The sequence below is a fragment of the Rhincodon typus genome, chromosome 4, assembly GCF_021869965.1.
Source record: "Rhincodon typus isolate 14 chromosome 4, sRhiTyp1.1, whole genome shotgun sequence".
NCBI lineage: Eukaryota > Metazoa > Chordata > Chondrichthyes > Orectolobiformes > Rhincodontidae > Rhincodon > Rhincodon typus.
The window spans coordinates 66,201,491-66,224,171 of NC_063335.1; the positions used below are offsets into that span (position 1 = coordinate 66,201,491).

Below are 22,681 nucleotides of genomic sequence, written 5' to 3' on the forward strand. Positions count from 1 at the left end.
GGATTAATAGTCTAGCGATAATGCCATTAGACCATTGCCTCCCTAATGCAATGCCTCATGCATGCCCTGTCTGAGTTGCCAGGTTTGTTCAAAATCTGTCTGATTTAGCACAGTGATAATACCACACAACACAATAGAGGGTGTTCTTAATTTGATTCTATTCTTTCCTATTCCTCACTCTTGCCAATTATCTGTTCACAATTTTATCCACAGAGTAACATATTGACTTGCTTCAGAACTTCCTGTGCCTGAGATTGATGATGATATAAAATCTAACCACTTATTACTAAAATTCTGCCAATGAAGCACTACAAGTATGTAAGAAGAAATTTTGGTAATACTTTTCTTTTTAATAAGTGACTACTGTGAAAAGGCTATGTGAAGTTCTGAAGTAACATATGTTGAAACAAACATTGCAGCCCACAGGTAATTGAGGCTAACACCAAGTGTGCACTCAAAAAATATTCAGGTATATCTATATAATTAACCTTGAAGCATAATTAACTTATTTTGCTTTCTAGTTAGGAGACAAGTGCACAGCATTATGCCCTGCTTGCTGTCCAAATTACAGATTGTAACATCAAGTGAGATCCAAATGGAAGCTGATTCTCCAATAGAATTGCTGCACTGTATTTGGAGTAACATGAAAAAAGCATGAGATGCATTAACATATTATTGAGCAGCTGCCTATCTGTGATAATAGTAATCCATCTCATTGCAAAACTAATGTTCTAAAACCATGCTAATTGATATTGCCAACAACTGTGTTAATGTATACTGATAAAATTATTTTGGTTGCTATACTAATTATAAATTGTGGACAGAAGAACTTGCTATGAACTGGCTATCACATACATTAATAGCAGGGTAAATTTTTCTTGGGCATATGGGGTTTGCAATGAGACAGATTGATAGCAGCTCATTGCCATTTACTATCTGAAACAAACTGTAATTTCAGGATGTCGAGCGTGTGCAGATTAACACAAACATCCTGAAGTTGTAATCTCTCACTCAGGGCTCAGGCACAGGCTGAGCCCCAGGAGTCAACAATTCCTGAAATTAGCTACTACTACATCACTGTCAAAAGACTATTTTCTCAGTAGTGTGACAGCAATTTAAAATTTAATGAACTGGCCCTGAAATATCATATTTTTAAATAATGAATGTCTATTGAATGACTAAGTTAACTTTTAAATAATATTTTTAACAAGTTTGTTTCAGAATATTTTAACTTTTACCTTGATCCCTTTCGTGTCGATGGCAATTCTGACAAGTCTCTGAAATGTTTCTGAGATTCTAAACTGTATTAAAAAGCTCATGCTGAGCCTTATGCATTTTCCATACTTGGAACTCAGTCAACCATTCATAATAAGCCTATCTAGCAACTGTAGGAAGAGAAGCTACATTTTGAACTGAATTGAATTGAATTAGGTTTACTATCACATGTACTCACACGAGTACAGTGAGACGTTTATAAATCTCTGCTTATGGCGCAATCTTAGGGACAAAGGTACCTAGATATAGAAGCTTAGTTACAAAGCAGAAAATAAGGAAAACAAGGGTAAAAAGTTAAACATTACAGTCCTTCTTATTAAGACCATAAGATATAGGAGCAGAAATTGGGCCATTCGGCCCATCAAGTCTGCTACGCCATTCAATCATGGCTGATAAGTTCCTCAACCCCATTCTCCCACTTTTTCCCCATAGCCTTTGATAATCAAGAACCTATCTATCTCAGTCTTAAATGTACTCAATGACCTGGCCTCCACAGCCTTATGTGGCAGTGAATTCCATAGATTCACCACTCTCTGGCTGAATAAGTTTCTCCTTATCTCCATGCTAAAAGGTCTTCCCTTTACTCTAAGGCTGTGCCCTCGGGTCCTAGTCTCTCCTATCAATGGAAGCATCTTCCCAACATCCACTCTGTCCAGGCCATTCAGTATTCTGTAAGTTTCAATTAGATCCTCCCTTATCCGTCTAAACTCCATTGAGTATAGTGCCAGAGTTCTCAAATGATCTTCATATATTAAGCTTTCCATTCCTGGGACCATTCTCGTGAACCTCCTCTGAACCTGCTCCAGGGCCAGGACATCCTTCCTGAGATATGGGGCCTAAAACTGCACACAATACTCCAAATGTGGCCTGACCAGAGCCTTATAACACCTCAGCAGTACACCTCTGCTTTTATATTCAAGTCCTCTCAAAATAAATGTCAACATTGCATTTGCCTTCCTGACTACTGACTCAACCTGCAAGTTTACCTTGAGAAAATCCTGGACTAGAACTCCCAAGTCTGTTTGCACTTCAGACTTCTGAATTTTCTCCCCATTTAGAAAATAGTCCGTGCTTTTATTCTTCTTACCAAAGTGCATGATCTCACACTTTCCCACATTGTACTTCATCTGCCAATTCTTTGCCCACTGTCCTAACCTGCCCAAATCCTTCTTCAGCCTCCCCACCTCCTCAATGCTACCTGTCCCTTCACCTATCTTTGTATCATCTGCAAACTTAGCCGGAATGCCCACAGTTCCTTCATCGAGATCATTAATGTATAAAGTGAAAAGTTGTGGTCCCAACACTGATCCTTGCGGAACACCACTTGTCACCGGCTGCCATCTGAGAAAGACCCTTTTATCCCCACTCTCTGCTTTCTTCCAGGCAGCCAATCTTCTATGCATGCTAGCACCTTGCCTATAACACCATGGACCCTTATCTTACTCAGCAGCCTCCTGTGCGGCACCTTGTCAAAGGCCTTCTTGAAGTCCAAGTAGATAACATCCATTGGTTCTCCTTGGTCTACCCTGCTCATTACTTCCTCAAAGAATTCTAGCAGATTTGTCAGGCATGACCTCCCCTTGATGAAACCATGCTGACTTTGCACTACTTTACCATACACTTCCAAATATTCAGAAATCAAAAGTAGAAAAACAAAGAAACACAAGTTAATAGTTCAATACCACAGTCCCTAAGCACCTAGCCACATGGGCATAGGCAGAAATGCTTTTCCATATGTCCTCATCATGATTGTTTCATTGAGTTCTAAGAATAGCTAATGGTCTAAGCTGAGCAATGTCTGATTATAGGAAGTGTCGGCTTTCATAATTGCGATTATAATAAATGTATTATTTCTTTGATGTACGTTTTCACTGGCTGTTTGTTTATTTGGACAAGATTAAGAATTGCTAAGGATTTTACATTTTTCTTTATTTATACTACAAATGGTTGTAGTTCACTGACATTTTTATTAGGCTAGTCGTTATCTTTAAAAGGAGATTTCCAGTGCCTCTGCTCATTATGTCGAATTCAGGAGCATTTCAAAGCTATGCCAGACTTACCAACGGCTCATTGGTCTATAAATAATGGATACTGAGAGAAAGAGTACAGAGGATGTATGGGGGTATGAAGAGACATGTGGTTAACAAACTGAGGCAGATCTTCTGATCAGCCTGCTTTGGCACCTGCTGCACTTCACTGCAGTCATACAGTCCTACAGCACAGGAGAGGTCCTTTGGCCCATCAAGTCTGCATTGACCTATCCACACCAATCCCACTTTCCAGCACTTGGCCTATTGCCTTGAATATTATGGCATTTCAAGTGCTCACCCATGTACTTTTTAAAGGTTGTGAGGTATCCCAACTCAACAATCCTCCCAGTTGGTGCATTCCAGATTCCCACCACCCTTCTGGTGAAAAAAAATCTTTCCTGAAATCCTCTCTAAACCTCCTGCCTTCATCTTATACTAATGCTCCCTTGTTATTGACTCTTCAACGAAGAGGAACAATTACTTCCTACCCATTCTGTCTATTCCCTTCATAAACTTCAATCAGGTCTCGTCTCATCCTTCTCTGGTGTAAAGAAAACAAGTCTGTTCATAGATAAACTGCTCTATCTCAGGCAACATCCTGGTGAATCTTCTCTGCACCCCCTCCAGTGCAATCACATCCTTCTTATAGTGAGGTGACCAACACAGTGCTGCACACAGTGCTACAGCTGTTGCCTAATGAAATTGATTTTTTAATATAACCATTCTGCTCTTATAACCTATGCCATGACTGATGAAGGCAGTGTTCCATATGTCTTCTTCGCCATTCCATTATCTTGCCCTGCTGTTTTTAGGGACCTTTGGGCAAGCACACCAAGATCCCCCTGTTCTTCTGACCTTCCTAGTTCTGCCATTCATTGGGTACTCCCACTTCTTTCAAAGGGCATTACCTCACAGTCTCGGGCCTACGTGAAAGGCTTCAGATCTGAAGCATGACTGCCCATCTATGAAACAGAAAAACAGTACTGTGGGAGTGGGAGGATGTCATGGAGTTGACAAATTAAAAAAAAATGACAGGACTGGTAGTTCCCAGTACTGAGGGGATAATCTGGCCATGAGCGTCTGTGCTTCTCTTTGAATGTGATTAGGTGCTTGAACAACCTGACATTAATGCTGCTTATGCTGAGAAACCCATTGCAGCAACTCACCAAATGTTCTTCAACAGCGCCCTCCCAATCTTTACTCACTGAGTAAAGAACACGATTAATAGTTGCAGTACTACTGCTGGTTAGTAGAAGTGAAACACATAAGTATTGTGTAGGTACCATGTCTTCTATCAACCTCTTAAGGGGTTTGACTGACAAAACCATTGCATAGAACTTTACAAACATCTGCTTCCATTTAAGTCGATGGACATTTTCAGGCAGTTGTATGAGGATATGTGACTGGAACTTTACAGATGAAGCAATCCACTGAAGGTACTGTCTCGTTCAGGCATCCTCTCCCCATACATGTGTCAGAAAGTAGACAATCCAGCCTGTCCCCACAGCATAGGACTTGACAGTTGCATGGCTTCTGCTTGATGTCATCAGCAGTTTAGGTTGCAACAAATGGTAAAATACTATCATTGCGAATGTCAACTTGTGACGACAACTCTATTCAGTAATGCTCAGGAAATATGCCTAGTTGTATATGCGTGGCTGTTCAGATAATGGTAAGTGCATGCAAACTGCCTCTAATGTGAAAACACTTGCTTCATAGCACTTCATTCAGCCTCTTCTTCCATCTCCATAATGGTCTGCAGATGACACATGAAATTAAGCAATTTTAATTCAAGCAACCAAAATGTTCACTTTCCAGGTAGGACTCAAATGCTCATGAACTTAACAGCTATTTAATGTGTTGGCTGTTTAAAAAGTTAGATCCAATTGAAAAAAACAGGGCTTTTCTGCTTGACCTTATGTCCCTACAACTTAGGAGTGTGCCAAATTGCAAGCTTTGAGAGCTTCTGACCAGCAAGGCCAGCTAGAAATTGTTACACTGTATGTTGAATTGGAATCTAATAAATTAAATCATCAACTATTTCCTGTTTTCCTCTGCCAATTGCACATGCTTGCACTGGTATGAAATTTCCACCCTATTTACGAGATTTGGGAGTTACTGAATCATCTTTGGACGCTTTTCTTCATATTATTTTTATTTATTCATTCATGGGATGTGGGCATTTTTAGCTAGGCCAGCATTTATTATCCATTCCTAATTGATCTCGAGAATAGGGTGGTCAGCTGCTTTCTTAAAATACCAGAGTTGAAGTTTAGGTACAACCACGGTGTTATTAGTGAGGGAGTTTGAAGATTTTGACTTTGTCACAGTAAGCCACCCATTTCAACATCAGGATGACATGTAGCTTGGAGAAGACCTTGCAGTTGGTTGTGTTGCCATGTGCTGGGATCACAGGTTTGGAGGGTGCTGCTGAAAAATGCTTGGTGAGTTGCTGTAATGAGATTTATTTATGGTCACATATATCTAGAAAGACACAATGAAAAATGATTTGTAATTACAATCCAGCATCATTTTGAGTTACAAAAGAATAAAATGAAATTACATAAATAGCATTCATCTTCTGTACAAGAAGTCTTCATACACAGCTCCACGGCTCCTGCTAATTCTCTGCAAGGTGTCCCAGGCCTTAAGGAATCCCCGTCCTTCAGATCTACTGCAGCCAGGAGACCCTGCTCTGGGCACTGCCTCTGCCACAGCAACCCGCCGCAGCCAAGAGTCTCCATCTGGGCACCACCACTGACACAGCCGACGATTTGTTGAGCACCACCATAGATGGCAACCCACCGAGTCCATGCTTCAAGCCTACCACAGCCTGGAATCCTTGCACCAGGCATTACCACCACGAAAGCAGAAGACCCACCAAGTCCCTGAGTCCACACTCTGGGCCTACTGAGACCAGAAGCCCTCACTCCGGGCACCATCACTGCTAATGATCCACCGAGTCCATGCTCTGGCCTCCTCGTGACGTCAGAAGATGAAGAAAAGAAAAAACGAGGAAGGAAAAGATGGGAATGGAGAGAAAGAGAAGGATGTGGCCAGCTTGGAACAGATGGGCTTAGGCACCTGAATACTACCTACCATGCCGGCGCTGTCATTTTGAGGTCTAGTATGCCATCATGTAAATGTTATACACTGATGCCACTGTGCCTTAATGGTAAAGTGAATGGGATGCCAATTCAGCAGGCTGCTTTATCCCATATAGTATTAAGATTCTTGACTGTTGTTGGAGCTGCAATCATCCAGGCACATGTAGAGTTTTCAATCACACTCCTTACTTATGCTTTGCTTATGAAAATGGACAGACACTGGGAAGAGATCAGGCGAATTATTCACCACAGAATTCCAAGCCTCTAACTTGCTCTTGTAGGCACAGCATTTATATGGCTGGTCCAGTTCAACTGTAACCTCCCAGAATGTTGATAGTGGGGGAATTCAATTATGGCAATGCAGTTGAATGTCAAAGCGTGTTAATTAAATTCTCTTGTGTTGAAGGTGGGTATTGCCTGAAATTAACGTGGCTTAAACATTGCTCATCACTTATCATTCAAGCCTAGATGATGATGTCCAGGTCGTGGACACATGCTGCTTCAGTATCTGAGGAGTGATAGAATGGCACTAAACATTGTGCAATTATCAATAAACATCCCCAATTCTGATCGTATTATGGATCGAAGATAATTGATGAGGCAGTTGAGGATGGTTGGGCCTTGAACTCTACATCTGAGAAAATCCTGCAGTGATGTCCTTAGACGGAGATGATACTGTGAGGGAGAGAGTTCAAGATTTTGACTTAATGAGAATGAAGGGACAGCGATATTGCTCCAAGCTAGAATGGTAATTGGCTTGGCGGGGAACTTGCAAGTTGTGATCATAGAGTCATAGAGGTGTACAGCACAGAAACAGACCCTTCGGTCCAACTCATCCATGCCGACCAGATATCCTAAATAAATCTAGTCCCATTTGCCAGCATTTGGCTCATATCCCTCTAAACCCTTCCTATTCATATACCCATCCAGATGTCTTTTAAATGTTCTATTTGTATCAGCATCCACCAATTCTTCTGGCAGCTTATTCCGTATATGCACCACCATCTGCGTGAAAAGGTTGCTTCTAAGGTCCCTTTTAAATCTTTCCCCTCTCATTTTAAACCTATGCCCCTTAGTTTTGGACTTCCCCACCGCAGGGAAAAGACCTTGTCTATTTACCCAATCTATGCCCATCATGATTTTATAAACCTCTATCATGTTACCTCTCAGTCTCTGACGTTCCAGGGAAAATAGCCATCATCTATTCAGCCTCTCCCTACAGTTCCCTATAATGGTGTTCCCACAAATTTGTTGCCCTTGTTCTTTTAAATGGTAGAGGTTCTGGTTTTGTAACACACTATTTCAGAAGCTATAGTGAGTTGTTACAATGCATTTTGTAGATGGTACACACTGTGTTTCGGTGGTGGAGGGCCAATCAAGCAGGTTGCTTTGTCTTGGATGATGTCAAGCCTTGTAACTGTTTTTGGAGGTGCACTCTTCAGACATGTAGAGAGTCTTCCATGATGTGCTTGACTTGTGCCTTGTAGATGGTGGATGAGTTTTCGTGAGTTGGGAGGTGAGTTAATACATGCAGAATTACTGGCCTCTGATAAGTTCTTGTATTCACAACATTTATATTATGTGGAATTGTAAAGCCATAAAACTCAAAATGTGTATGTGTCAGTCAAGTTTGGAAAGCATGACTTTTTCTGATTTACCCATCATTATATCTGAGGCATATATCCAAGACAAATATAATTGTCACTTTGAAGAATAACATGGGATGATTTTGAACTTTAGCAGTCCTGGTACATATAGAAAATAGATTTCAGAATGTTCCCTACTTTAATAAATAAAAGTGGATTTCCATTCAGTGATCGCATGGATATTTTTGCCTCTTGGTATAAAAATGTTCCTGGAATGTGGAAAACCTAAATGTGCCAGGTGCTTATTTCTGAAAGGATGACCGATAACACTGCTGTCAAAATGTATATGCATTTTTGGACGAATTCAATTCTAATGTGTTATTTTTTAACAGTAAAAGAAAAGGATTAAAATTAAAAATTTGTTGTGTACTCACCACTTCTTCATGTTTGCAGTTCCTAACATTTATTCCATTTATCTAATGGTGCAGGGAAAGCAGGAAAGGAAGAAAAGATATTGCTGACAAAGCTAAATTCACTGCAATTATCTGTGGTCAGCAGTATTATGTTAATTCAAAAACCAAACTGCGTACACACCTGAAGGATAGCATCTCCAATAAACAGCAAGCCAGACAGGTCAGCTTTATAAGTAAGACGAGAGAGAGAAAGAAGCCAATGTCAAATTATTTCAATTGGAGATCTAAAAATTAATGGAAAATTAATACAACATATGTCATACCTCTCTGTTCCTTTGAGATTTTTGATATAATCACTGGAATATTGTGTTCAGCTCCACCCTGAAGAAACAGAATTGGAAGATAACATTGAAGATAGAAGATATCAGTGATACTTTCAATCATGACTGATTGTTTAAGTACATTGATATGGGTGATCAATTATAATTACTTTTGTACAGTTAAAATAAAACCAGTGACATTACATGGTTGTGGAAAGTAAATGAAATGAGTTCTTATGGACTTATTTTTGTATTTCATTCAATTTATTCTCTAGATGTGGATATTGTCAGCAAAGCCAATGTTTAATGTCTACCCATAATTTCCAAATCCTATTTATGGGCCTTACTGCTATTTAAAAATCTGGAGAGACGAATGTGGTACAAATGCATTATATGTTCATATTACATGATAGTACACCACAACTTCTGAGCTCTATTTAATGGGCATATATGCAACAAAGTTTTATCCATTTCCCTCATCAATAAATGAGAAGGACTGGGATAGGCTTTTGTTGCATTAACATAATATAATTGTGATGATCCTTGTGATTTACAGAAAAGCCTGCATTTTCTTTTGGAAATGTCCATTTAATTCCATACTGAAACAAGGGACTATTCTGAAAGGTGCTATTGGCATCCTAGCAAGTAGTAGCTAGTACTGAGTAATGTCTAACTGATGTGAGGTTACTATTGAAATAAAACTTAAAAAGCAAAGGGTAAATAGAAATCTAACTAGGAGATTGAATTATAGCTGGTCTCAGAACCTGAAGTTCAGAAAACAGAATTCATATAAAAGAGAGTCACGCAGTCTCTAAAAATAGATCAGTCTTCTATTTGGCAGTAAGATTCTGAAAGGTGTGAACAGCTCAGCAACGCTAACACGTGGACTTTTGTCTCAGAGGGCCTTCACTATGTGTGACTGTTTAGTTGAAAAGAAATTCTGGAGAACCATGACATTAAGACTGTCATGGCCTGAGTGGGAGTGGGTTCACAGACATCCATGTGGTCAGCGTAAACTGCTTTTGGGGGCCTCAGATAGAGCACAGCTACCTGTGAAAGCAACTTGAGGGCCAAATTCATTAAGTGAGAAAGGTGAGAGGGCATATATACCAGAGTCCGAGTTGGAAAGACTGTCTGAAATTGCATAGGCTGCCACATTTGTCAGTGAAGGCATATGAGCACTTATAGTTACATGTGGCATACTTTTGACGTATTGGACGATTAAAGCTAAATTTGCCTTTTTTGTTTGAAATGGCATGTAGCTGTTGACATTTGAAGGAAGGTTTGAAGGAAATGTCGGTTGATAATTACAGTGAAGTTTTCAAATGGACAGCAGGACATTTAAATTCAGATCATTTCAGTGGACATAAACATACATGTCTGGATTTTGCAATCAGGTCAAAACAACAGGACTCACACCTGATCTCAAAAAAAACTGCTCACCAAAATCTAGAAAGGATTTCTAATGTAGCATAGATCTCCCTCTTCCTGATGTTGCTTGGATCTGGTGCCAAGTTAAAAGGATTATCAGATACTCAGAAACAGTGATGTTATCAAATAGCCAATCAAATGTACTTTTTATAAAACTAATGTACTAAAACTAAAACTAATAAAACTGAAGGGTCCCAACCCGAAATGTCAACTTTCCTGTTTCTCTGATGCTGCCTGGCCTGATGTGTTCCTCCAGCTCCACACTTTATTATCTTAAAACTGATGTACAGATGGGATTCAGGTAAAAGTTGAAATATTAAAACCAGAGGAAATCTGACATTTTACAATATAAAATTACATTTTGCAGGACCATAACACTTTCTCAGCAGTGATAACTCAGTAAAAATTAAAAACATGGCACCATTGTATTCAACATGTAAATTCAACATGTATTCAATATGTAAAAGGGCAAATTTCCATCCTTACATACATTTCTTATTGACTGCAATTTGGGGAATCTTCAACAGCGCACCCTGGCAGTGTCATTGACAGTAAATTCTAGATTTTCCATATTTAATAAAGCATATATGGATTATCAAAATTGCTGTCAGCTTCAGAGGAGTAATGATTTGCAAGTTACCATCATTACTATTGCAAAATCCAGGTCAAGGTATAGCAATTCAAAAATCCAAAATCCCAGCTGCAAAAAGTGCATACTTATGATACTTAAGTGCATACTTATTTCATACTTGAATCATTCATGCATTTTTAACAACTGGGAGGTTAAATCTGATCTTGGATTAATAAATCACATTTCTGCCAAACCCATAAGTTCACCCTAACAGTAAGCAGAGTAATAATTGACTTAAATGCAGGCAAGTAATTCTCATTTAATGGAGGCAGAGCTATGTAATTATCTTCTAACTGTTTATGGCGAAAAACAGCAAAACAAATCAAATCTTAGGAAAACATGGTGCAATGCATGTAATGACTTAATAAATCAAACTCAGCTATCCCTTACTTTGGACTGTTCCATCCTACCATGAGATGCTTTCAGAATCTCTTTACCGATACATATCTGTGTGTCAATGGATCTGCCCAATTTTAGATGCTAGAAGACACTCATCAACTGTTCAGGCTGAATGAGATCCACAGCTATGAGCACCATGGCTTCATACACCTGGAAGTGAGTGGGTAACAAAGTAATAATGGCAGTTAAAGATTCACCCCTCATTCATTTACACATATTAACAGGGTTTTGTCCCAATTGCAATATGATTACAGGGACTACCGGGAGAAATAGACTTCCTGGGCCTTTGAAATGTAGTCAATAACTTTATGAAACTTCATAATTACACTTATGCAGAATTCTTCAAAATCTTGCCAGATTTTTTTTTTCTTGATAATTAACAGCATCTACTAAATATTATTAATCTCAGGCCTTCATTCTCAACAAGGCAGAGCTTGCATAAAACAAAAGCAGCAAATTATCTAAGCACGGCCTTTGTGTGAAATATTTTGAGTTCAATAGGGATTGACTTTAGGAAAGATTTAAAGGTTCATTCTATGAATTTCAGCTTTGTTTATTTCATGTTCTCAGTTTGCTTAAAAGGTTTAGCTCCAAAGTAGCTGAACAAAACTGCTGTTGAGAAATTTTGCTTTTGAATGACAAAAGAACCTGTTCAGAAAAGTGCACGGGACTCCAGCCACTTTTTGGCCTGGACTTCCTGGTTGTAACAATACAGTATTTCAGTATTCACTGTCATCACAACTGAAAAATGAATAGCAATCTCTAGCATGCACATATGTACGGTTAAACGTGGAAATCCAAAATTGGGTGCAGTGATTTTCTGCTCGTTCACATTACTTGATTTAGTCTGAAATTTCACTTTTTACACCTTTATTATCACTGGAAAACGAAACCCTAGAAATATTAAAATTGTTAAAAGATTTTTTTTTAAAGAAATCGCAAACTAAGTTTTAATTTCTGATCAACATTCTCTCTGTCCCTGAAAAGCTAGCGATATAATTGTGGGATGTCAAATTTCTCCAATTATGATTAAAAAAATTCCATTGATGGCAATATCTATTTTATAAGTGATTGTTATTAGACTTAGATATTTCAATGGAAGTTGTATGCCATGACCATGTGGGAATTCTGACTCGGCTCACTTTGAGGGAACTGCCTGAGAAAGTGAATATTCCAATGGGAATTTCCCTCCATTTAGTACCATCTGAACAAAAAAGCTCCTTAAAGTCAGAGAATTTAAGGGTCCTGACTCAGTTATGCTTACTAGTCACGTAGGAGAAGTTAGTGCATTTAGCATATTCCAACTCCAGAGCTTGTTAAGCAAAGATATTCAGGGAAACGGCCCAAAGGCAGTTATATGGTGTTAGACCACAGATCAACAATGGCCTTATGGAATAGTGGGTCAGGCTCAAGTGGTGGAATGGCCTATTCCTGTTCCTATATTCCTAATTATTAAATTACTCACCAACCAATCAATAATCCTTCTCACCGCAATAACGCCAATCACCTCCCAACCTCTCATTTGGACTGAATCCCATCTTTTTGGTCTAACAACACTCCTGACCTGACTGAAACTGATTCTTTATCATGTCCCACCTCCACCTCCCTTCTAACCATACCCACATCCTGATTAGACCAGCACCTCACACCCACCCCTTGCCCAACCCCACTACTTCCTGTCCCATCTACCTCTCCTAAACGTTCATGTACTTTGCACACCAGCCCACACCCTCTATCATTTTAACACCTCATTCATCTGGCACACTATCGTCTTAATTGTCCGGCACCCTGCACACTTCACCCACTTGACAGCCTACTCACTTGTCCCAACTGTCACCACACCCTCTTGCCTCCCTTGTATTCTGCCCACCTCACCCATGTGACACCCATCTTCCAGCCAAGCCTCTTATCCAACTGGCACATTAATACCTCAACAACCTGCCACCCACTCCTGTTACCTATCAGGCACAGTACACCATTAGCTACCCACCAGCGATGTGATCTCGCACTGACCTCACACACTGACCTTTCTTCAGGTGCTATCAAAGTAGGTGTGGGACCTTCAATAAACTTATGTATGGTAGTAAGTGCCATAAAAAGAGGTGTGTATTATCCTGCAAATCTGCTGTTATGTTGAGTAGATTTCTCTCTGGTTTCTTCCACTGAATGCATTTGGATTGGGTCAGACTTGGAATTCTGGCCAGAAGATTTGCTGATTTAGGTGGGCAGTCATAAAGAGGATTACCGTTATTTGAATTTATTCTGTTGGTAGTCAGGATTTCTGGGCTGCTTTTTGAGCTTCTACCTTAATCCCATGTGTATGTCCAAGTCTTTATTTTGCTCTCTGTAAGATAAAAAGTGAACTATAAGAGGTTCTATTTACCTTCTCTGACTGTTGTTGACATAAAGTTTTGTTGTTGGATGCCGGTGATTCCCAGAGATTTGGCACTACCATTCAAATTAACGTGTGGAAAGGGGAAATCCACATCACTCAGATTGCCAGATCTTTGTGGACAGTTTTCTTCAAAGTCAACAGCAAGTAATTTTAAGAGAAGATAGACAGATTTTTAATTAGCAATGGGTTAAAGGGATATGGATAATATGCAGGAAAGCTGAGTTGAGGCCGAGATGAGATCAGCCATGATCTTATTGATTGTGGAGCAGGCTCAAGGGGCTGAATTACCTATTCCTGCTCCTAGTCCTTATGTTCTAATGCTCTAAGTGCTGACACTTTGCTGCTGACAGCAAAGCTTTGGCCATCTTTACAAAAGGGACAGTGCTGATTATACAATGGATGTATAATCAGAAGAACAAAGTTTGGTTAGTAGATTTATCGTATCAAGGGATAAAAAAGTTAGATTCCAAGTTTGTTGTCTAGTTTATGCTATCTTTCTGATTTCACCTGTGGTTTTAGTAATCAGTTCAGCAACTGACCTTTCAACTGGAGAGACGACAATTGGAGAGGTTTGTCATTTCTGCCTATTATCCAACAGGAAGTTGGATAATAGGAAAGAGTTAGAGGGATATGGGCCAAACGCAGGCAAATGGGACTAGTTCAGTTTTGGAACTCTGGTCAGCATGGACAAATTGGGCCAAAGGGCCTGTTTCTGTGCTGTATGGCTTTATGACTCTACAAGTGGTAGAAGATTTAAAACAGAGATGAGGAGAAATTACTTTTCTCAAGGGTTGGAAATCTCTGGCGCTCACTATACCAGAGTGGAGTTGAGTCTTATAAGGTACATGTACAGGTACAAAAGAGATCTCATTGCATTGTATCTCTAGATATGGTATTCAAATGAGAGACAAGCTCAGGAAGGACATGACATGCAGCTGAACTCTAAAATAATGCTGTTGCTGGCAGTATCATCTCACATTTTCATTGTATTTGGGATTGTTTACTGCTTTCTTTTGATTTCTTCTGTGGTCAGTAAGAATTTTTTTTCCAAATTTGTTATTTTTAGATAAATCACTGATTTAATTGTGTGCAATTCTCAATTATAGTGTACTGCTCATTACACAGTAAGTGCAGCTATCCTTATACAACAATGGATGGTTCGTGTTTAAGATTTATATAAAGAAGTATTTTCTGAACTTTTTGATCTGTCAAGAAAGAATGTTCCTCTACTTCCCTGTTTTATACCAGCTCTAAATAGTATTAACCACCCATCAACAACTGGAAAAATTTACAGGGGCTCAGTTTAAATTGGGCTTAGATAATAGTGCAACACAACGTGACATTCTTTTCCACTCTGCTTAATGTTTTCTTATAATTTCAAAAATGAGCTATCGGTTTTGTTATCACCTATTCCGTGCTAACAGTCCAGAAAAATTCCCCACACCTATTTTTAGTAGTGGGCTGTACACCACTCCTGTACTTTTCCATAGAAAGATAGTTTCAATGCTCTTGTATTGCTTCCTTCAGTTGCTCATGCATCATCATTATTTAACGTTCCCTAGGCTTTTTAGTTATATACTGTCATATTGTGATAATTACAGACATTAAATGGTGCATGAGATCATTATTTTTAAAGCCATTTTTTGTGACCGAGAAGACATACTGTGATTACATTGATGGCTAATGACAGACGTTTCTATCTGAACTTTATAGAAGATGAAGTCTGATTGAGTTGGATGCAATTCTCTACATCTGTTTCAAATTATATAAAACACAATTAGCTGTATGGACTGGGGTGGACAAAGTCAGAAGTCAGACAACACCAGGTTATCATCTAACAGGTTTATTTGAAATCTCAAGCTTTCGAATATTACCCGTTCGTCAGGTGAGGTGAGAGAGAAGCACACAAGTACAGAAACATGGAAGATAGGAGCAGGAGGAGGCCATTTGGCCCTTTGAGCCTGCTCCTCCATTCTTCTTCATGATCATGGCTGATTATCAAACAACAGCCTAATCCTGCTCTCACCCCATAACCTTTGATCTCATTCACCCCAGGTGCTATATTTACTTGCCTTTTGAGTATATTCAATGTTTTGGCATCAATTATTTCCCATGGTAATGAATTCCATAAGCTCTCTACTCTCTGGGTGAAGAAATGTCTCCTCATCTTCATCCTAAATCGTCTACCCCAAATCCTGATACTGTGACCATTGGTTCTGGACACACTCACCATCAGGAACATCCTCCCTGCATCTATCCTGTCCAGTCCTGTTAGAATTTTATAAGTTGCCATGAGATCTCCCATCATCCTGAACTCTAGCAAAATCAATCCCAACCTAGTCAATCTCTCCTCATAAGTCAGAACCCCACACCCACAATCAGCCTGGTAAACCTTTGCTGCAATCCCTCAGGAGCAAAAGCATCCTTCCTCAGAAAAGGAGACAAAAATTGCACACAACATTTCAGGTGTGGTCTCACTAAGGCCCTATACAACTGCAACAACACATCCCTGCTCCTGTACTTGAAACCTCTCGCAATGAAGGCCAACATACTATTTGCGTTCTTTATCGCCTGCTGAACCTGCACGCTTACCTTCAGCAACTGGTGCACAAGGACACCCAGGTCCCACTGCACACTCCCCTCTCCCAATTTACAGCCATTCAGGTAGTAATCTGCTTTCTTGGTTTTGCTTCCAAAGTGAATAACCTCTTCTTTATCCAAATTATACTGCATCTGCCATTGATTTGCCCACTTACTCAACCTGTCGAGATCATGCTGAAGGATTTCTGCATTGTTGTCACAGTTCACCCTCCCACACAATGTGGTATCATCTGCAAACTTGGAGATGTCACATTTTGTTCCCTCATCCCAATCATTAATATATATTCTACTGAGGTCCCAGCACTGATCCCTATGGCACCCCGCTAGGTAAAGCCTGCCAATTTGAAAAGGGCCCATTAATTTCTACTCTTTGTTTCCCCTCTGCCAACCAGCTTCCTATCCATCTCAATACACTTCCCATGCACTTTAATCTTGCACATTAATCTCTTACGTGGGACTTTGTCAAACATTTTCTTAAAGTCCAAATATCGACTGGCTCCCCCTTGTCAACTCTACCAGTTACATCTTCATTGAATTCCAACAGAGTTGTCAAGCATGATTTCTCCTTCATAAATCCATGCTGACTCTGTCTGATCCTGCCACTGCTTTCTAAATGTTCCATTATAAAATGCTTGATAATGGATTTGAGAATTTTACCCACTACTGATGTTAGGCTCACTGGTCTATAATTGACTGTTTTCTCTTCATCTCCCTTTTTGAATATTAGAATGGCATTAGTCACCCTCCAATCTGTAGGGACTGTTCCAGAGTCTGTAGAATCCTGGAAGATGACCACCAATGCACCTAATATTTCTAGAGTTACCTCCGTTAAGTACTCTGGGAATTTATAGGCAGATCTGTGCAAGGCGTCTGACTGCTCTGCAGACTCTGAGGAAATCCCAATAAGACTGAAACCTCTGATGAATTTCTTCATTATCATCGACCTTAAGAGTGCACTGTGGACCTGTGAGGTCCCAACATGTTGTGATTAGAAAGGAGCAGTACTGAGTTTGGGTTAATAAATGGATTGATTGTATCAAAACATCCTTAAAGATTAAAAAGTCTTGGAGGATGTCTGAAATCAGAATGAATGTTAGACATTAAAGTGTATGATCTTTTCATTGAGCAGAGAAATGAAAAGATCATGCAAATTGTGTGAGTGGAGTGTCGACAGGCCGAATAATAGGTCTCTGCAGGTGATCAAGAGTATCAGATGGTGTAAGCAAAGACTCTTGATCACCTGCAGAGACCTATTATTTGGCCTGTCGACACTCCACTCACACGATTTGCGTGATCTTTTCATCTCTCTGCCCATTGATCTCTCAGCCTAGAAATTCAGTGTCTGTATGCTTTTCTCTCACTTCACTTGACAAAGGGGTAACACTCCAAAAACTTGTGATTTCAAATAAACCTGTTGGGACTATAACCTGGTGTTGTCTGACTTCTGAGCATGGAAACAGACCCTTTGATCCAACTAGTCCACAATGGACATGCTTCCAAACTAAACTAGTCTCACATGCCTGCATTTGACCCATATCCCTCCAAACGTCTTTTAAATGTTGAAACTGTACCTGCATCTACCACTTTCTCTGGCAGTTCGTTCTACACATGAACCATTCTCTGTGTAAAAAAGTTGCCCCTCATGTCCTTTCTAAATGTTTCTCCTCTCACCTTAAAAATATGGCCCCTACCCCTAGGTACTCCCCCACCCTAGGTAAAAGACTCTTGCTTTTCACCATATCTAAGCCCCTCATGATTTTATAAACTTCTCTCATGTCACCCTTCAACTTCCTACGCTCCAGTGAGAAATGTTCCAGCCTACCCAGCCTATTTTAATAACTCAAACCCTCCATTCCTGGCAACATTCTGGTAAATATTTTCTGAGCCCTCTCCAATTTAATAACATCCTTCCTACAGAAGGCCGACCAGAACTGCACACAGTACACCAGAAGAGACCTCATCAATATCCTGTATGACATCAACATGACTTCTCAATTCCTGTACTCACAGGTCTGAGCAATTAAGGCAACCATGCAAAATGCTTTCTTACCCACCCTGTCTACCCACGACACAAATTTCAAGAATTATGTACCTGAACCTCTAGGTCTCTCTGTTCAACAACACAACCCAGGGTCCTATCATTAATTGTATAAGTCCGGCCCTTGTTTGTTTTACCAAAATGCAGTACCTTGCATTTATTCAAATCAAACTCCATCTGCCACTCCTCAGCCCATTGACCCAATTGATCGAGATTTCTTTGTAATGTTAGATAACCTTTTTCATTGTCCACTATACCAGCAATTTTGGTATCAACCACAAACTTACTAACCATACCTCCTATGTTCTCATCCAAATCATTTATATAAATGACAAACAAAAGTAGACCCAGTACAGATCCCTGTGGAACATCAATAGTCACAGGCCTCCAGTCTGAAAAACAACACTCCACCACCACCCTCTGTCTTCCACCATCAAGCCAATTTTGTATCCAACTGGCAAGTTCACCCAGGATCCCATGCGATCAAACTTTACTAATTAGTCTACCAAGTGGAACCTTGTCAAAGGTTTTACCAAAGTCCATGTAAACAATGTCCATCACTCTGCCCTCAGCAATCTTTTTGGTTACTTCCTCAAAAAACTAAATCAAATTTGTGAGACACAATTTCCCTCACACAAAATCATGCTGACTATCCTTAATCAAATCTTGCTTCTCCAAATACATGTAAATCCTATCTTTCAAAATCATCTCCAACAACTCACCCATCACAGATGTCAGGCTCAGAGGTCTATAGTTCCCAGGCTTCTCTTTACAGCCTTTCTTAAATAAAGGCACATTAGCCACCTTCCAGTCCTCTGGCACCTCAGCTGTGGTTATAGATACAAATATTTCTGCTAGGAGTCCTGCAATTTCTTCCCTAACTTCCCACAATGTCCTGGGATACACCTGATGAGGTCCTGGAGATTTACCCGCCTTTATGTTTTCTAAGACCTCCAGCACTTCCTCTTCTGTAATGTGAGCAGTTTTCAAAATAATCAAAATTTATTTCCCTGCATTGTCTAGCCTCCACTTCTTTCTCTACAGTCAAACTGATGTGAAATATTCATTTAGTATATCTCTCATTACCTGAGGTTCAACACATAGACAATCATGTTAATCTATATGGAGCTCTAGTCTCCCTCTAGTTGCTCTTTTGTTCTTAATGTACTTGTAGAATCTCTTTGGATTATCCTTAACCTTATCTACCAAAGCTACCTCATATCCCCTCTTCGCCCTCCATATTTCCCTCTTAAGAATGTCCGTACACACTTTTTACTCTTCAAGAGATTCACTTGACCCCAGTTGTCTATATCTAACATATGATTATTTCTTGTTCTTGATTAGAATCTCAATATCTTTATTCATGATGATTGGTAGGGCCCTAGGAAGAACTCAGGACGAGAGGGAACTTGGTTAGTATGTTGACCGGTCTCTTAAGGTAACGGCATAGGTAGCTAAAGCGGTTAAGAAGGCATTTGGGATAATTTCCTCAATTACATAAGCCGTGAAGTTTAAGAGTAGGGAGGTGATGCTGGAACTGTATGCAAATTTGGTTAGGCCACAGCTAGAGTAATACCTGCTGTTCTAACAGGCATAACTGGGGTCCTTGTGGGCCTGATGAAAGTGAGAAGAGTTAAAGAACAAGTTGTTCAAAATGACAATGCTCGGCCAGGGGCGGAGGAAGGGGGTGGATGGGGACGGCTCGTGCCCTTTTTCCAGGAACAATGACAAGCCCTAAGAGCATTCGATGGGATGGACACGTAGAGGGATCGCATGTCCATGGTGAAGACAAGGCAGTTGATGTAAAGCATTTGAATGATCACGAATGTAAGTGGGGAGAAATTGGACAAGGGGAGAACAAATTTAGTTAAGGTATGAAGAAATAAGCTCCGTGGGTCAGGAACAGGCAGAAACAAAGAGTTGCCCGGGCAGTCCAGTTTGTGGATTTTGGAGAGAAGATAGAAGATGGCAGCATGGATTTGGGGGATTATGAGCTGGAAGGCTGTTGGTGGGGGGGTGGTTGTGGAAGAGAGATCCACAGATGAGATGCAATTCGTGATAGTTGTGAACTCAATGGCCTGATGCTGGAATCAAGGCTGACATGATTGAAATGAATAAAATTAGAAGGGCATGGACAGGATAGACAGGAAGAAACTTTTGTCTTGGTGGAGGGATCAATGACCAGGGAGCACAGATACAGAGACAGAAGATTTCTTGAGGGGGTGCGAGGATTTTTTTTTTCACCCAGAAAGTGGGACGAATACAGAATTCACTGCTTGTAGGGATGGTTAAGGCAGAAGCCCTCAAAACATTTAAGAAATGTTTAGATGTTCACATGTAATGCCAAGGCTTATAAGGACGTGGGCCAAGTGCTTGAAAATGGGATTAGAAAATGAGGTGGTTGTTTTTGACCTTTGCACACTTGACTGGCTAAATGGCCTTTTCTCGGTGCCGTATACCTCAATGACACTATGCTACACCTCCTTTAAGGTCTTAAGACTCTCTGAAGTCATGAACTTGTCTCAATATGCCCATTTTTTTTGGGATTACCAACAATGTTGCATACAAACAAAAAAATCACAGTTTTTAAAGATGAAATGAAATGTATTAGTTTTGTGGATTTGAAAAATTATGTACCAAAGGTAGATTTTAGCTCATGGGAAGCCGACAAATGGAGCATGGCAGCCCATTTCAGGTAGTAAAGAAACAAGGAGCATACTGGTGTCCAGTGCTTCTTGACGTGGACCTGATGAGCTGTTGGTACCAAACAACTCTATACAGGTAGCTCATCAATTTCAGTCCTGAGTAATTGTGGCTTACACCTACTCAAATCAGTATGGGGGAGGGACAAGTTGAAATTTAGGGGAGGATTCCAAACCAGTCACTGCAGTTCATAATATCCTGGTAGAAGCAGGAGGTGCGAGCCAACTTATCTTTGAGCAGAGTGCCCAAAGGAGATTCAAATTATTCTGTTTGTCAATTAGAAGCATAAAACAGGCACCATAGAATCATACAGCACAGAAGAGGCCATTTGGCCCATCAAGTCTGTACCGATAAAAATACACTGCTACATACACTAGGCCCATAGGCTTGAATTTTATGACACTCAAGTGCTCATCCAATTACTTTTTAAAAGTTGTGAAGTTGCCTACCTCAACTAAGCTTCCACTCAGTGCATTCCAGACCTCCACCATCCTTCAGGTGAAATAGTATTTCCTCAAATCCCCTCTAAGCCTACAGCACTTCACTTTAGAAATATTGAAATCTCAACTGGAAGAATGAGGCAATTTTTCACCTCCATCAAATGGGTGAAAATCTGGCCGAGCAGAGTACCCACCAGTTACTGAACCCATCGATTCTCTAGTCTGGTTTAATCAATGGATGAAAATCTGTTAGTTTGCAGAACAGATGGGTAATGTACTCTGTTAAGTTACTGGGCATGCCCTGAGACAAACGTTTACACCCATGATATTGAAATTCACTCTGAGCATTCAATCAACCTTCTCATTGGAAGGAATAGTTGAAAGTCTCAGCTGCGTCTTCTGGGGAAGGATTGCAAAAATTCATTGATATGGCACACATTGCAGCTACTGTGGGTTAATTGAGCTTTATAACTAAGACTTTGTGCGCAGCATTTATTGATACATCCCTAACTGTTACTTAATTGAGGAACAAAAAGAAGCAAATAGTGCTTTGGTTGAGAAATTTTGCAAAGTAAATACATTCTAACCAGACAGCTGATTTTGAATTTTCTTGCCACCACAACATATTGTTGATATTGCAGAGGATGGACTAGGTATTGAATAAAAATCATTTTCAAAGAATTAATAACAATTGCAAAAGACACCTTTATACTTAGACCAAATCCACCAATTGTCTGTCTTCTGATTGAAACTGTTCTTTCCTATGGAAGGAACATAATAATTTAGATTTTAGATTAGGTACTATAATATAAACTCAAGCACTCAAATATTAATCAATTTAGACATAATTTAAAATGTCAAATTCTAGGTGTCACTAATAGCTTCCTCCAGTGGAAGATTCACAAGAATCTGTAGATGCATTTTTAAATCCATGACAATAGTAGGGCATCTTACACTCAAGGAGCGGTAGCTCTGAAGTTTGGCTGGTATCTTGTACGGTGCCTGAAAAGCCATCAAGACATCTGCGCTTGTAGAAGGCGTGAAAGGGTTAATGTTGGCAATGGCATCCAGCTCCATCCAATCTAATGATGTTGTAAGGACCTGGGTGGGGAAGCTTACGATCTTAAAGAGGACAGATCTTATCCTAGGTCTTCCAAAAGTGATAGTAACAATATCTAACTTAATCATGTAATTTTATCCAATTGCTATCATGCAATAAACTACATCTTGTTTATGACAAGAACCTCTTCTCATTGAGAATCACTATTGGATTTTCTTTACCACTTTACCATAGATACACTCACGAAAGGAG

At 39.9% G+C, this 22,681-nt stretch overlaps 1 protein-coding gene across 1 annotated transcript in view; it reads right to left on the reverse strand.

Annotated features, from left to right (window-relative positions):
* The window catches only part of sntg1 (syntrophin, gamma 1), a 175,819-nt gene that overhangs the window by 80,185 nt on the left and 72,953 nt on the right, over positions 1 to 22,681 (reverse strand). Inside the window, exons 4-7 of the mRNA XM_048596124.1 lie at positions 22,074 to 22,130; positions 8,735 to 8,792; positions 8,593 to 8,636; positions 8,433 to 8,474 (exon numbers count right to left, since the gene is read on the reverse strand). Coding sequence (XP_048452081.1) covers positions 8,433 to 8,474; positions 8,593 to 8,636; positions 8,735 to 8,792; positions 22,074 to 22,130 — 201 coding nt within the window. The remainder of the gene's footprint in view (positions 1 to 8,432; positions 8,475 to 8,592; positions 8,637 to 8,734; positions 8,793 to 22,073; positions 22,131 to 22,681) is intronic.